We start from the raw sequence: 14,031 nt of genomic DNA, 5'->3' as shown, positions 1-14,031 counted from the left end.
AATCCCATTGTATTCAGCATTTTCCCATAAATCATTAGAGAAACCGATGTACAACTTTATCTCGTTGGATTCTATTTTTATCATGTTTATTTATATTTTAAAATGTTACAATGCTCGGTAAATCTCACGTCTTTTAAATTTGAAAATATGAATATCTCGAGTGAATAAGTGCAAAAATCTGTACATGTATTCTCCATGTATATGACCTTAATTATCTGTTGTATCCTGTCTGATGACAATTTTTTTTAAAAATACATACCTCATGATCTGCATGGCACAGCCTGTTTTTTTTTAAAACTTTATCTGGTAGATTTGAAATCAAAAGTTTTGAGAGCCAGAATCTTAAATATTTGTAAGCATAAAAACCAAAAAGGGGTTAAACTATAAAATGCTCGATACTTAAAAATCCTTGTTGTAAGCGAGTCTAATTCCCAGAAATATACTTGATTGTTATTACTTTCCTTTGATTTATCTGCATATTTCCGTGAAACATGTTTTATGCTTGCTACACGAGGATAAAACCAAATGAAATGAAACAAAAAGTAAAATCACAAAAATACTGAACTCCGAGGAAAATTCAAAAAAGAAAGTCCCCAATCAAATGGCAAAATCAAAAGTTCAAACACATCAAACGAATGTTTGCTTGAAATGCTGACTCACCCTTCGTTACTCTCAGTTGTCTCATGGTTGCGTATCCCATAATCCTAGATTGTTTGTCGTTGATATAACCACGAAGGAATAAGGGTTGTTCGTCATTATAATAATTGAGTGCTCTAAGTCCATTTCCCATTCCTGATTTAGCCCAAGACCAAAAGTCATCCTGGTTCTTAGCCTTGAAAAGTTAATATTATGAAAATTTACACTTATACATCAAAATCAATTAGCATATCTTTTCATATACTACTAGCTAAGTTTGGAAAGTGCAAGTTTACTATAAAAGATTAAGAAACAGGCAGTCAGACCATGCAACATGAGCAATGTTCCCTACCTACAGGAATATATTATGAGTTTACACTTATATGGGACAAGTATTTGGTTGTGATGAGTCTTTTAATTTCCCCCAAACAAGAAAGAGTCGTAAGTGATGCAGTCTGGAATTTCCATATCGTCATTAATAATCTGATCTGAATATTTATTTAATGATGAGAAATATTTTCAACAATTGCCAGGCTAAACTATCCTCTAATGGATTTTTCTCGAAAAACTTATATTTTTTAGCAATTTTCTATGTCCAAGGCCACGATTTCTTCAACATCTCCCAACCGTAAATGAAACTCAGCCTTCATCAATAATTTCTTATGATACATAAGACGTTACAGCAAAACGTGCGGAAACTGATATAGTAAAACAGTTTTTCATTTCCTAGCATAGAGCCAGAACTTTCTCAAAATTGCTCTACCGGAACAAAAACTCTACAGTGATTTGTAATATTTTTTTATATGATTATTTACCCATTATCTAATCAATTGATGCAGGCATGACAGAAAAAACTGTTCATTTAATTTTAAATGCATTAATAATGAAAATTCTTTTTATATCTAATATTTTTGCATACGTTTAACTTTCGTTTCTTCCTATATATTCCGTATGAAAAATCAAGGGAATTCTTTTTCATGGCAATTTTTGTTCAAATGTTTCTCAAAAATAGGCACACGGACCTATCTTTGATATTATACATTACCTTTATGAAAAGATACCATGTAAGAAAATGATGGGTGTTTTTCATTACAAAAGCAAATATCCTTAAAACTAATGAAACGTATCTTTGTATGGCAAATTCCTACCTTCATAAACCAATGATTTGTATCATTTGTAACTATGAATACTTGTTCCATGCTGTTTTTGTATGTATACATAAGCTCCGATCGGTTCCTGTAGCTGATGACCATTAGAATCCACAAGAAAAACGTATAAAACACGAGTTCCCTGACAACAGACCACATCTTGATTTCCTTTAATCTCACTTGTCGAGCTTTTTCTACCAACACCGGGTCTGGGGGTGCATAGGCTGCTCTTTTTGGTCTTGTAGCTGAGAATACTTCAAGAGAAAGGAAATAATTTAAGCATGGCATATATATATATATATATACAGGATATTGTGGTACAAGAATATCGTACAAGTACAACATATTTGTAAATGAAAATTGCGCCAGTATGATCAAAAAAGATATTACTTTACAGTTGACGCATAATAATAATTAAAAAATGCATATTGACCTATAATGGTTTACTTTTATAAATTGTAACTTGGATGGAGAGTTGTCTCATTGGCACTCATACCACATCTTCCTATATCTATATAATTTTTTAAAAGTGCATAAGCTACTTTTTTCATCAAATTATCAGTCAGCAATTGCTTTAGAAAACATTGAAAGATGTAGTGTGTGATTAATTTATTTGCTATTTGCATGGTATGTATCTCCTCACAAACTCATTTAATAATCAAAACACCCGAACAGTACATGACAAAGAGAGGATTGAAACAAAGACTATTTCATTCATTAACCATTTCTGTTATTTCAATATTTGTACTGTTGCAACAGAAAAAAAAAACCGGACTCATCAAACGTCCTTCGGCATGATTAGATTTATGTTTTCATGTGTACAACTAACTCATCGCATCCACTTACGAAATAGATTTATTTTGTTCATGTTAACTTATTCAAATGCTTCAATTTATTTACTCTAACTAGCTAAGTAAACAGATGAAAGTATTCTTTCAAAGAATAAATCATGATTTGATTATGAAATATTACGAATTAAAATATTGTTTGAAATTGATTAGCATACTCGAGTCCTCGTGAAGAAGTGGATCATCTGCCGATATGTGTGGTTTTTCTTCATCGTCTTCCTCCTCGTCATCATCGGCTCCGGGATTTTTCACGATTAGGGACAGCACTATTGCAGTTAGGAACACCTTTACGTAGATCAAAACGTCAATTAGAATAAGATTATATATATATATATATATGATTATATTAAGTCGAGAGGTCGAGGGCGCTGGGCACGATGCAAGCGGTGTTGTCACGATGTAACAGAAGCAAGGGTTTGAATCCCGCTGAGGGAAGTACAAAAATTTGCAAATCTAACATTGTTGGGCTAAATTTGAGACAAGTTATACAAATATTATGGTGTTAGTCCTGTATAACGACGTTTTATTCGATGGAGAATTTTTTATAAAGTTGTCACATGTTTAGTCGTGTATAATAAAATTAAAATTTGATGTGGCGGCATGGTAATTAACATTATCATCCTTTACGACGACAAAATAGCTGATCTGAAAGGTACACCATCTACTTGCCACTATACATCATGTACTGTGTTACAACCCTAGATAAAGCCGACGAGGAAAGGCATTACATCGACCACCGAAAGCTATATTTTTATGTAGCCTAGGTTGTCGAGTGGTCTAGGGCGCTGGACACTGTGCAGGCGGTGTTGGCACGATGTCACAGAAGCAAGGGTTCGAATCCCGTTGAGGGAAGAACAAAAATTTACTAACGCAAATTTGAAGATCTAACATTGTTGGGCTAAATTTGAGAAGAGTTATATATACATATATATAATATTCATATGTGTGGCACGCATTAGTGCTATCAAAAGTAATGTATAAAATTGAAATTGAAGACTAAACAAGATATTAGTAATGCCATCTATATATATTATGAAAAAATTAAAAAGGATCAGTTATAAAAGTGTAAAAGAAATATAAAAGGACCAACGCTTTTCCAGAATAACGTGTTATTTGTACTGAAAAAGGCTAGTCATAGATATTTGGCTTTATAATTTAATATGCCCCCCCCCTAAATCATTCTTAAATCCTTGCAACCGACATATTTAGTTACATTAGCCTCTCCTGAATATGCACAAATAATTTGACACAAGACATTAAGCACACAAGCAAACATCGATTGAACATAATACAACATATTTTTACCTTTATTGGTTGCGTCACAAATATTGAGGAAATGAATGATATCAACATCGATGTAATCCATTTCTTACACTTCACGTCTTGAAATTGGATACCATAGAAAATTACGAATGCCCCTGATACTAAAGTGGCAATCCATAAAAGTATCCATCCAAATATAACAAAATACCATGGTAAGTCCATCTTCTTTTTTCTTTTCTTTCCTGCTGGTTTATTTGCCAAGTCTCCAACCGATAATGACGTGTAACCACGTGACATTGATGTATCTGGACGATTTTTCTGCTCAAGTAAAATTGATGGTGTCAACGTTCCTTCTCTTGTGTTTTCGAGTGTAGGATTCACATCTGTCATGGATGTGGCTCGCTTAGTAGTGTTGTTGAGAGCAGTTTGCACCCGAGATGGTCGTTTGTTTTTAGGACGGGATTTTCTAAACAATGTTATAATTAAGAACGTCACAGGGAAGACTATGATGTTACTAAGAACTCCAATATATATCTGAAAATAAATTAATGTTTATTATATTTATAAATATAATATTTACTCTTATTTACTTACTCTTGTACTCCTATATTGATTATATTAACTAGTAGGTAATGCACAAAAGCATGAACCGGAATAAGATCAGCTTACCTGTGTTCTAATTGATAGACAAATGATTGGATAATAAGAAAGATTCTGAAGATACCAAGAAGACAATCAAAACTCATTAGTCGAGATATAAACAGACAACACCATGTGCAAAACGAAAGACAACGAAATGACTAACAAATTCACAAAACACTACATAGAAAACTAAAGACTGAGCAACAAGAACTTCACCCAATACTAGGGGAGATCTCAGGAATATTTCATAGAAGCCTATTCTTATAAAATAAAGATGGACCCTTTTAGGGAAGGTGCATCAACATAGGAATATAAAGGTCATTTGTGTTATGTATAAAGTCCTTACTTTATTTCATGAAGAGGTAAAAGATACCAAGGTGGTTATCAAACTGCTGAGTCGATGACAAACTGACACCGCCATGGCAAAAAAGTTAAACGACCAAAAGACAACAGATTACAAAAACGAAAAATAGGACGGAGTTGTGGTTACAACAATTGAAGTATATCTGTCGTCATCTGAGAAATAGATATTAACGATCAACCAACTCGACATTGCGTCAATAAAATTTTTAGAAGAGAAAATTTCATTTTCACAACATGAAACCCTTGCCCTAATTGCTTCCATGTAAGCAGCTACTATTTATCAAGGAAATCATTATACGAAATGCAAGCTCTGTTATATCTTTTAACTGGGATATGTACATGTATACTCAATATGCAGAAGCTGCAGGAATGTTGCTAAGAGTGGATAAATAATACAACAGTTTTTAATTAATCAATATATATAGTTCAGACTCAATGAATAGAATTTTTTGTAAAAACGGCCATGTTTCCCTTAGGAGTATACACACTTATTTTATCTTATTGATAATGATTAACTAAGCTGAGTCGTTTTTGTGGTAAGTGCTTTCCGGAAAGAGATAATTAAAAAAAACAATGATAATTACCTGTTCAGGCGAAAGTGCAAATGGTCCAAACGTGTATGTCTTTGCACCTTCATCTTTCTCATAAAACATTGCATTGGTTAACATTGACAGGTAAAGTAAACATAAGCAACAAGATACACGCTGCACACGTGTAAATCTGCTTTGTGGAGGACGAGCAACCACAGAGAACCAGAGATGACCATCACTTAAACTTTTAGTTGTTTTCTCCGTAAACAAGTGGCTGAATTCCGTCATTTGTTCCTTTCCAGCAACAGGTATTACTCTATCGATCTGCATTAAAATGACAAACATATGAAGCATTTTCTTTAAAAAGGAATTCACTGATTGTAAAAAAATAAATTTCAGTTCTTTAAGAGATCAATTGTAAATTTAAATTACATGTTATTATTATTTATCCCCTTTTCTAAATGTCTACGCTTTGTTATACAAAATTACCTGTCCATCATCTTCCTCTACAGCAAACCATCTGTTGCATATAAAAATAAATTTTTCGTCAGTCTGAACATCTCTTATTACCGCACTTCTAAGGTACCAGGACGCCATTGTTCCTTTGCCTGAGTTGTCATGCCAAATGTGAAGATAGTTCAGAGCACCTAGTGGCCTATGGAGTATAAAAACTGTTTAAGTAATCAATGAATCATATAAGAGTTATAAAAAGAAGTAAAGATCTTGTATCTGTGTACAAGTTTGATATTTGAGGAATTCCAGCTCCGTTACACGAAGTTGATCTTATATGTCCTTTTTTTATCCTGTTTTGCTACCCATGATACAATCAGCTTTCCCAAAATTGGCTCTGATCGTTCTTATTTTGATGGTTTGATTTCATTTTCTATCACTTGTTGAATACTACTGCTTGTATAATGTTAGTTTTTAATGGTTTATCCCTTAATTACTCAGTGCTTCAGAACAGACATGATGTATTTCATACAAAAGTTTGTAACAAATTCTCGCTTGATTTCAACTTCCAACGAAACTTGTTTGGCTTGTCTTATGATAAGAAATCAGATGATATATGGTTTGTGGTCAAACATCAATTTGACACTTTATAACTGTATTTTAGTATAATGAAAAATACAGAATCATCTAGTACAGTTTATTTAAGCTTACTTAAAAAATCAATTTTACTGATCACAATTCATTTAAAAGACAGTAAATCATTGTTCCCGAATTATCCATCTATGATTTCAGATTTGTTTGTGTTTTAATCGAGTGTGACTCGTGTTTATATCAGTCATAAATAAAATGTTTCACCTTGGTGCAGACATCAGGAAACCATCTACAGTTCCTCGTCTCAGTATCTTCCTTTTAGAATCTGATAATGTTCTTACGTCTGTTTCATCATCTTCTCCACTTAGAATGAACTGAACCTACAAAACATTTTTGTTATTATTTTTACTGTTAATCAAAACGTAAAAGTCCCAATACTTCACATTTTAAATTTATTAGAAACGCATCCACTTACAAACTTTTTATCAGCTGAAATGCTAGACCTGTTTAATGAAAAATCATCAATACTAAATTCTTATAATATATTTTACGTTCCTTTTTTTTACTTTTTACAATTTTACCTTTGAATCAGTTCCGGCTTTTCTTCTCATCCCTGTTACAACAACTATTTCGTAGAAGTATTTGTCCTTCTTGTCATTATCCACTAAAGGTGTTAGTCCAAGCTGTAATAAAGCAATTTATTTTACTTTCTGTAAAACATTGCATGGTGTTTTATCTATTAAGGTATTCGTCAGAGTAAGAAAATTGGCGTTTATTGTTTACTACCTACCGAACGTTACATCCCTAGCTACAATCAATTATTTTACAAACAGAAAAGCATATTTTTTTTTATTCCTTCTAAGTATTAATCCAAGTTCTAACTTTTTATAGAGATTCTAAGTTCAGTAGTTTCGAATGTACACAAAAACTAAATACACAATCAAAATATATTTCATAGCTTTACCCTCAAAATTGTTAATACTATCAAAAGTTAAGAAAAATATCTAATCTTAAAAGATGCTGATATAAATCATGATTTACCTTTTCAATATCATTTTACTGCCTTCGTGCCTAGATTACAACAACAGAATATAACACAGTTATAACAATCAATTTGATGATTTACCTTTTCAATATCCTTTTTATCCTGCCTTCTTGCCCAGATTACAACAACCAAATAGAAGACAGATATAACAATCATAGTGATGTACAAAGTAGGATTTGTCAGGAAGTCTGCATTACTGAAGACAAAATTCCAGTCAATTGTATTTGGTGTTACAACCCAACCACCAGCAAATGTTGTTAAATGGGTACATAAACAGTGTGTAAGCGATGTGTCTGTTTTGGGTCCAACCTTAAATTACACATTTACATGAATTACTAATATGCACCATCCATGTTATGTATGTCTGTACAAATCCAACTAAATAAATGAAAACTTAAATTTGAAAAGAAAACAACACATTGTACGATAAAAACAGTTACTAGTACACATTTATCGATTGGTTCGGATATGCTACAAAAAAAAAAGAAACAAAGCAGCAATCAAATATTAAAAAATGGTGTTCTCATCTTAGGTATATTTCTTTTAAAAATCATTGTGTTTCTTCCCAAAGAATTTGTATGTATGATTTTAATTTTTGAAGAAAATGTACTGTTGAGCATGATATATGGTAGTGTAGAGTGCGGGAAAATCAAACAGTTTGGTAATGTTGCATAATTTAATGGATTAAGATTGACAATTTTAGTCTATGTCTCTAGAATTTTAACAAATCCGCATCTGATTGACACTGCTGATTGAGTATGAAACCTAATCAAAAGCAATCTTTTACCTTTGAAATTGTGTGTCCTGAATGCTCTTCAGCTTCGTACTTTGTTCGGCCGTTAACTTTTTGGATTCGAGCGTCACTGATGAGTCTTTGTACACGACACGCGCGTCTAGCATATGAAATTATAAGCCAGGTATTTTTAAGAGATTTTTTTTTATTCAAAGAAGAAAGAAAAGAAGTAAGTATCATTGGCGTTTACTGGAACATGAATTAGCGCCTGTTATATATCGGCCTTTGTATGGATTTTTATGGAGTTTTAGTATCTAGTGCAAAGAAGTGTGATATGCATCGTCATTAGTGATGTTGACAGCATCGGAGAGATAGACGGATTTAATTTTCAAACAAATCTCGTATTTCGTAGCTGAAGTATATAGGTATATAAGTGGGAATTTCTTTCGTTAGCCAATTCAATTAATGATTTTTACGGTCAATAACAGTCATCTTGTCAATGAAAAAAAACACAAAACGATATTAACTACAGTCTGCCGTTTTGTACACAAAACATTGGTAGAGATAAGCTATGTTATCTCATTAAAAATGAAAACTACAGGTTATTAATTTCATGCGTCCGAAGCGTTTTTCTGGATATACCTTCATCAGGAACGCTCACAGCCGAATATTTGAAAGCCAAGGATGTATAATAACTGGTCCAGCTGAAGGACTATAATTACCAAAAAGAAACTAATAAAAATAGCAAAATCCATCTAGGGTTAACTTTGCCTGAGGGAGTTGAAACCTTAATTTCTTTATAATTTCAAAAGCTCGCATCTTAAAGTTTCCAAGTTCAAGTATCTCTAGTGGACTGATATGATTATGATTCCACTGTGTTTATGAATTTAATTGTATATATTTTATTATTGAATATATTTAGATATTTCTGTAACTTATTATTGATTCCAAAGACAATTGTATAGATACTTACATTACATCCATCGGATTGCCACCTCTTGTTTGTTATACTGTAGTAGTTACATGATGCTGAGAAAGTTGTTATTGTGTAGTTGGTCGTAAAATAATTGTCTGCTTTAGGGAACGAAGTTGGTATAAGATCATTTGTACGGTATCTTTCAAGTTCATATGGTCGCACTTGTCGGACTCCTATATAAACTTTTCCTTTATAACCATTTATTTCATCGCTACTTATAAAGCATTCGTTTGTTAAAGAACCATCAGCCACTGAAAAAGGAAACGGTAGATAACTTTGAAATTAAATATACTATTAAAAATAATAAGGAGATGTGGTATGATAGCAGAAGAGACAACTTTCCATCATGCACCAAATAATGTGGTTTTTAGCAACCATATGGCCTTCAACATTGAGCAAAACTCATACCGCGGTATAGCCACCTACAAAAGATATCTTGCGGACAAATTGTAAAATAAAATAATTTTAAACGAGAAAACCAACGTACTAGTTTGTAACAAAACAATAATCGAAAAACAAATACGACCGACAAAAACCAATGATGATGATGAACGGCTATTTTACGTCCAGCGGCAAATTAAATGCATATTCAGAACGAGAAATTCTTAATGTAACATGAATATTTACCCTGCTTTGTACTAAACCTACACGCTGTTACTCAAGGTTACAGTGCGCAAGAATACATGTCACCCTACCTGGACACATTATGCTGACTCTGTGCCGACCATTCTTTGCTCTTACTCCTTAATCCCTTAGGATTGACCCTACCGGGGTTCAAACCCTAGACCTTCCGCACTTGAGGCGAACACGCTTACACGGAACCACTGAGACGGTTTTAAGAACAAACGACAATGCCTTTATCGTGCTCTCCAAAACTATTTAAGAAATGTATTCAAATGGTGCACTGTATCATGTCCATATAGCTTTTCTAGGCCATTCATAAAATCTAGCATCCGTGACGAGTGACTTCGAATAATATTTCTTCAATGACATGATATCTATTTGAACATCAGTTAATATTTGTCATATCGATAAAAAGGTTATCACGAGGATAAGAATCATTTTTTAATCTGATGTTTCTTCTTGAAAAACACATTCAATTCAATATTCTGATATTTTACAACAGCAGTCGTAAATTATTTGAAACCTTTATTTTAAAGCTCAACTCGTAACTCGTCGTTAACACATTTAGATATTTACAAACAGAAAGCTTGATAATTTAACCGTATGATTCTGATTTGCCTGCGTATGATGTTTTGTTTTACAAGCTAAGATAAAACTATATTTGAATAAAGGGAGATTTGGACTAAAATTACATAAGGACATCTAGAGGGCTACATACAGTCCTTATCTATAGATCGGTGTCTATATAATATGTTAACATCTAAATAGTCCTGAGTATTTCAAAGTTGGGAAAACCATCAACAGAATCAATTTAAGATATGACATCCGACAACGAACTTATACAAGGGCAGTACTGAAACAGCCTATACATAGAATTATAATACTTTGTAGACAATGTTTCTCTCAATTAACAAAAATGTATGTATGGACTTTTCTGATTATCTGTCATCGTACTAACGTTCTTCGATAAACTGTTTTATTGGCCTTAGACAGCCCTCTTCCTGTAGATGGGCCTGGTGTATTTAAATTATTTTTTGGATTTTACCTCATCAAAACTGGTATATCATGTATATTATCTAATGACGGCAGATATTCACTTTTTGATTGGCTGAGGTCACCAGTATTGGTGTCAGATAAAATGACGCATCTACCTCGTGGGACGGAGTATACGATGAATTCAGCATTCTAGTTTTTGGCAACCAGCAAAATCAAGGAATAATTGCGATAACAGTTTCTATTTAGCGGAAAAACAGAACTGGAAAAGTGGGGGTTTATTTTATATAAAACAAGATGTAGCTTGTATTTTCTTTGATAAAGTTAGCAAACACTTCCCCTCTTCCAACGCTTTAGAACATATTAACTCTATATAATGTTTTACGAACAACATAGTACGTACCTGAAGCTGCACCAGTTGAAGGTCCTACTAAACAGGTGAAATCAAATTCTCTTGACGTTATATTAGGAAAAGCTCCAAGTCGAATTACTAATGAAAACTGTGCCGAAGTGTCTTCTATATTTAGAATGATATGAAGGGAACCTCTATCGAGTGTTATCTCTGTTGTATGGTAATAGAAAAACTCCCAATTTCTATCCGGAATGTATGGAGCCACATACTCAGGGGTTGGTTTTTCCATCAGACGGTCAAGTGGGATATAAAGTTCAATAGGATCAACATCTGGACTCAGACTTACTCCTATTGTGGATCCTGTATCGTCATAGAAATCTATACTAACTGAACCACTGCGATCGGAAACCTGGGAAGACGTTTCCGTATCCCGATAAGGTGCATATGTGGTGAATTTAGTCTGTTGATAAAAAATAAATTCTATGAAAATTATGTTAATAGATTCTTTTGATATAATAATCTCTTAAAAATTTAATCTTTCTCGTTATATATCAATATTCAAGAAAGAATATTTTGCATGTTAACCATATCTGTACTATATAGGGATATATTTAGTATAATACTCTCTTTTTATTCAAGAATTTAGAATTAATTTTGAAAATGCCCACCAGCTTAATATATCAAAATTGATCTGTGACGATATAATTGTAAACTACTTTCTATATCCATATACTTCATTCTTATGTTCAAAAAGAACATTCATGTGGCACTAATGACAATAAATTATGCATTTGTTTGAAAACAAATTTGAAACAACAATACTCAGCTTACACTAACATAACTACGAGTCTCAGATGAATATTTGATCATTTATTTATGAATAATCGATCATAAATATTATTACTTCTGAGAAAAGAAGACTTAATTTCTTTAATTACCAATCAGCAGCCGGAGAAAACAATTGAGGTAAATAAGACGGTTCTCCTCCATAAAGACAAATCTTGTATGATTGACATTTACTTTATTCGATCCCTAGAGACCTTTATTTCCACGAAAACAAAAGTCTTTCCTTGCATAGGTATACAATCATAGAACAAAAAATTACAATAATTGGGAAATGTGTTTCAAGGGACGTCTTTACTTTTAAATGAAATGAATCGATTCCAGCATAATTCCAAATAAGGTACACATTTGTTAACTTCAATTTACGGTATTACTCTTTTTACTTTTTTGTTATAGATTTGGACAAAACATTTCTTTTCACCAGATAGATACAATTATTTCGTTTAGAATTCTATAAAATATCTCTGGAATAAAAGGTTTCCTAAGTAAGGAGTTGCATTTCTACAAATAATTTAGCAACCAAGGGTCTCTATGTTAAAAACAAAGTCAACGATTATACTTTGTGGTCAAATTAGACTACATGCATGATTTTATTCTTCAAAAATATTTTTTGCCATTTTACCTATTTTTCATGCCTTTTTCAAATAGATTGACAAGAAAACCTCAAAAACTTCAATTATTATGACATGGTCCAAATTATAGTGTTTTCGAGTAGCAAAGAATGTATTACTAAGACTACTACATATTTTCAGTCAGTTTTATGTGAACAATTACTTGTGACATTTTCAAAAAGTGACTTTCAACATTTTAACTTCAAAATTACAATTTTAAACAAATTACTTAATTTTATAGAAAATTTACAGACAAAATGGTACAATTTTTTTGTTTCAGGTGTGTTTTCAAATGACAACATGAAGATATATGAATGTATATGGTGATTTTGCTCTTACTCCAACAACTGTCAAAGTCTTTTTAGATATTGTTCATAGAATTAAGCACTCTTTATAAAAGATGCATCCTGTACATGAGGTTTATGTATGTAAATCGGTACATGGATAATGTTTTGACATATCTGCAACTTAGATATGCGTTCAATATTCTAAACAGAAAAGAATATTGAAAGTGAAATAATGACAAAGAAAATATTATAATCATGCATCTTGACGAAACAATATATTTTGCATATCCATTCTATTTAAAATTATCATATTTATGAAAAACAAAGATGGTCGTATTACCTGCATCATCACAGTTTTACTGTTATCACATGGAGCGGGTTGCATGTCACACCAAGTTGGTAGGTCTACTTTAGCGTTGCCTACTTCTATAGATTTGTTTGCTAATTGTTCAGCACTATTCTTTTCAAATTGCACTGTCATTTTAGGAGTAGAAATTGTAACCGGCTGTTCACCAGGTACTAATGTATCCTGTAGTACATTTCTAATCAGGTTCAAAATCCTGGTTTCTGTAGATTTGGTTTTCGCTGACTGAAATTATATATTTTATATAACACATCAGGTATTTCAACGCTTTTTTATTTGAAAGCAAAGTCTATTCGATGAATCTGTAAACAGGGAAATTAATTAAACTAAAAAACAAACAAACAGAAAAACACACAAAAAAATATTTTTGGTATCAACACACATTTAAAATTGTTTACGGTATGAGCACTGAAAGTCTTTCTGAAAAAGTCCTCATCAGGTTCACACGAGTCAAACAATTTGGAAAGCAAACGATATAAAACGTTGAATATAAAAACTGAAAGGATCTAAACAGAAAAGATACAACCGTCTAAGGTGAAAGTTGCCTCACACATCAATCTATTACCAATATACAAATCAAAATAAAAGAACTAAGGGAATCCCATCAACTCGAAACGAAGCGAGAACATGAGCTATAACTGAGGATATTACACTTAATTCTGATATTGGACTACTTATTTACTATTCTGCTAAATTTTTGACAGATTGTCCTATTTATTCATCAATTGATTT

The 14,031-nt window shown here is 32.3% G+C and overlaps 1 protein-coding gene across 2 annotated transcripts in view; it reads right to left on the bottom strand.

Annotated features, from left to right (window-relative positions):
• LOC127710243 (uncharacterized) overlaps positions 1–14,031 on the bottom strand; it is a 51,384-nt gene that overhangs the window by 2,855 nt on the left and 34,498 nt on the right. For both annotated transcript variants that reach the window (XM_052216011.1, XM_052216012.1), the window contains exons 25-36: positions 13,276–13,524; positions 11,246–11,654; positions 9,223–9,476; positions 7,598–7,825; positions 7,053–7,154; positions 6,736–6,851; positions 5,920–6,085; positions 5,485–5,754; positions 3,938–4,429; positions 2,791–2,917; positions 1,785–2,038; positions 661–832 (exon numbers count right to left, since the gene is read on the bottom strand). In XM_052216011.1, the coding sequence (XP_052071971.1) occupies positions 661–832; positions 1,785–2,038; positions 2,791–2,917; positions 3,938–4,429; positions 5,485–5,754; positions 5,920–6,085; positions 6,736–6,851; positions 7,053–7,154; positions 7,598–7,825; positions 9,223–9,476; positions 11,246–11,654; positions 13,276–13,524 (2,839 nt within the window). The remainder of the gene's footprint in view (positions 1–660; positions 833–1,784; positions 2,039–2,790; positions 2,918–3,937; positions 4,430–5,484; positions 5,755–5,919; positions 6,086–6,735; positions 6,852–7,052; positions 7,155–7,597; positions 7,826–9,222; positions 9,477–11,245; positions 11,655–13,275; positions 13,525–14,031) is intronic.

The sequence above is a fragment of the Mytilus californianus genome, unplaced genomic scaffold, assembly GCF_021869535.1.
Source record: "Mytilus californianus isolate M0D057914Y unplaced genomic scaffold, xbMytCali1.0.p SCAF_7, whole genome shotgun sequence".
NCBI lineage: Eukaryota > Metazoa > Mollusca > Bivalvia > Mytilida > Mytilidae > Mytilus > Mytilus californianus.
Note: the sequence above shows the minus strand (reverse complement) of the source record. Positions and strands in the feature narration are given on the sequence as shown.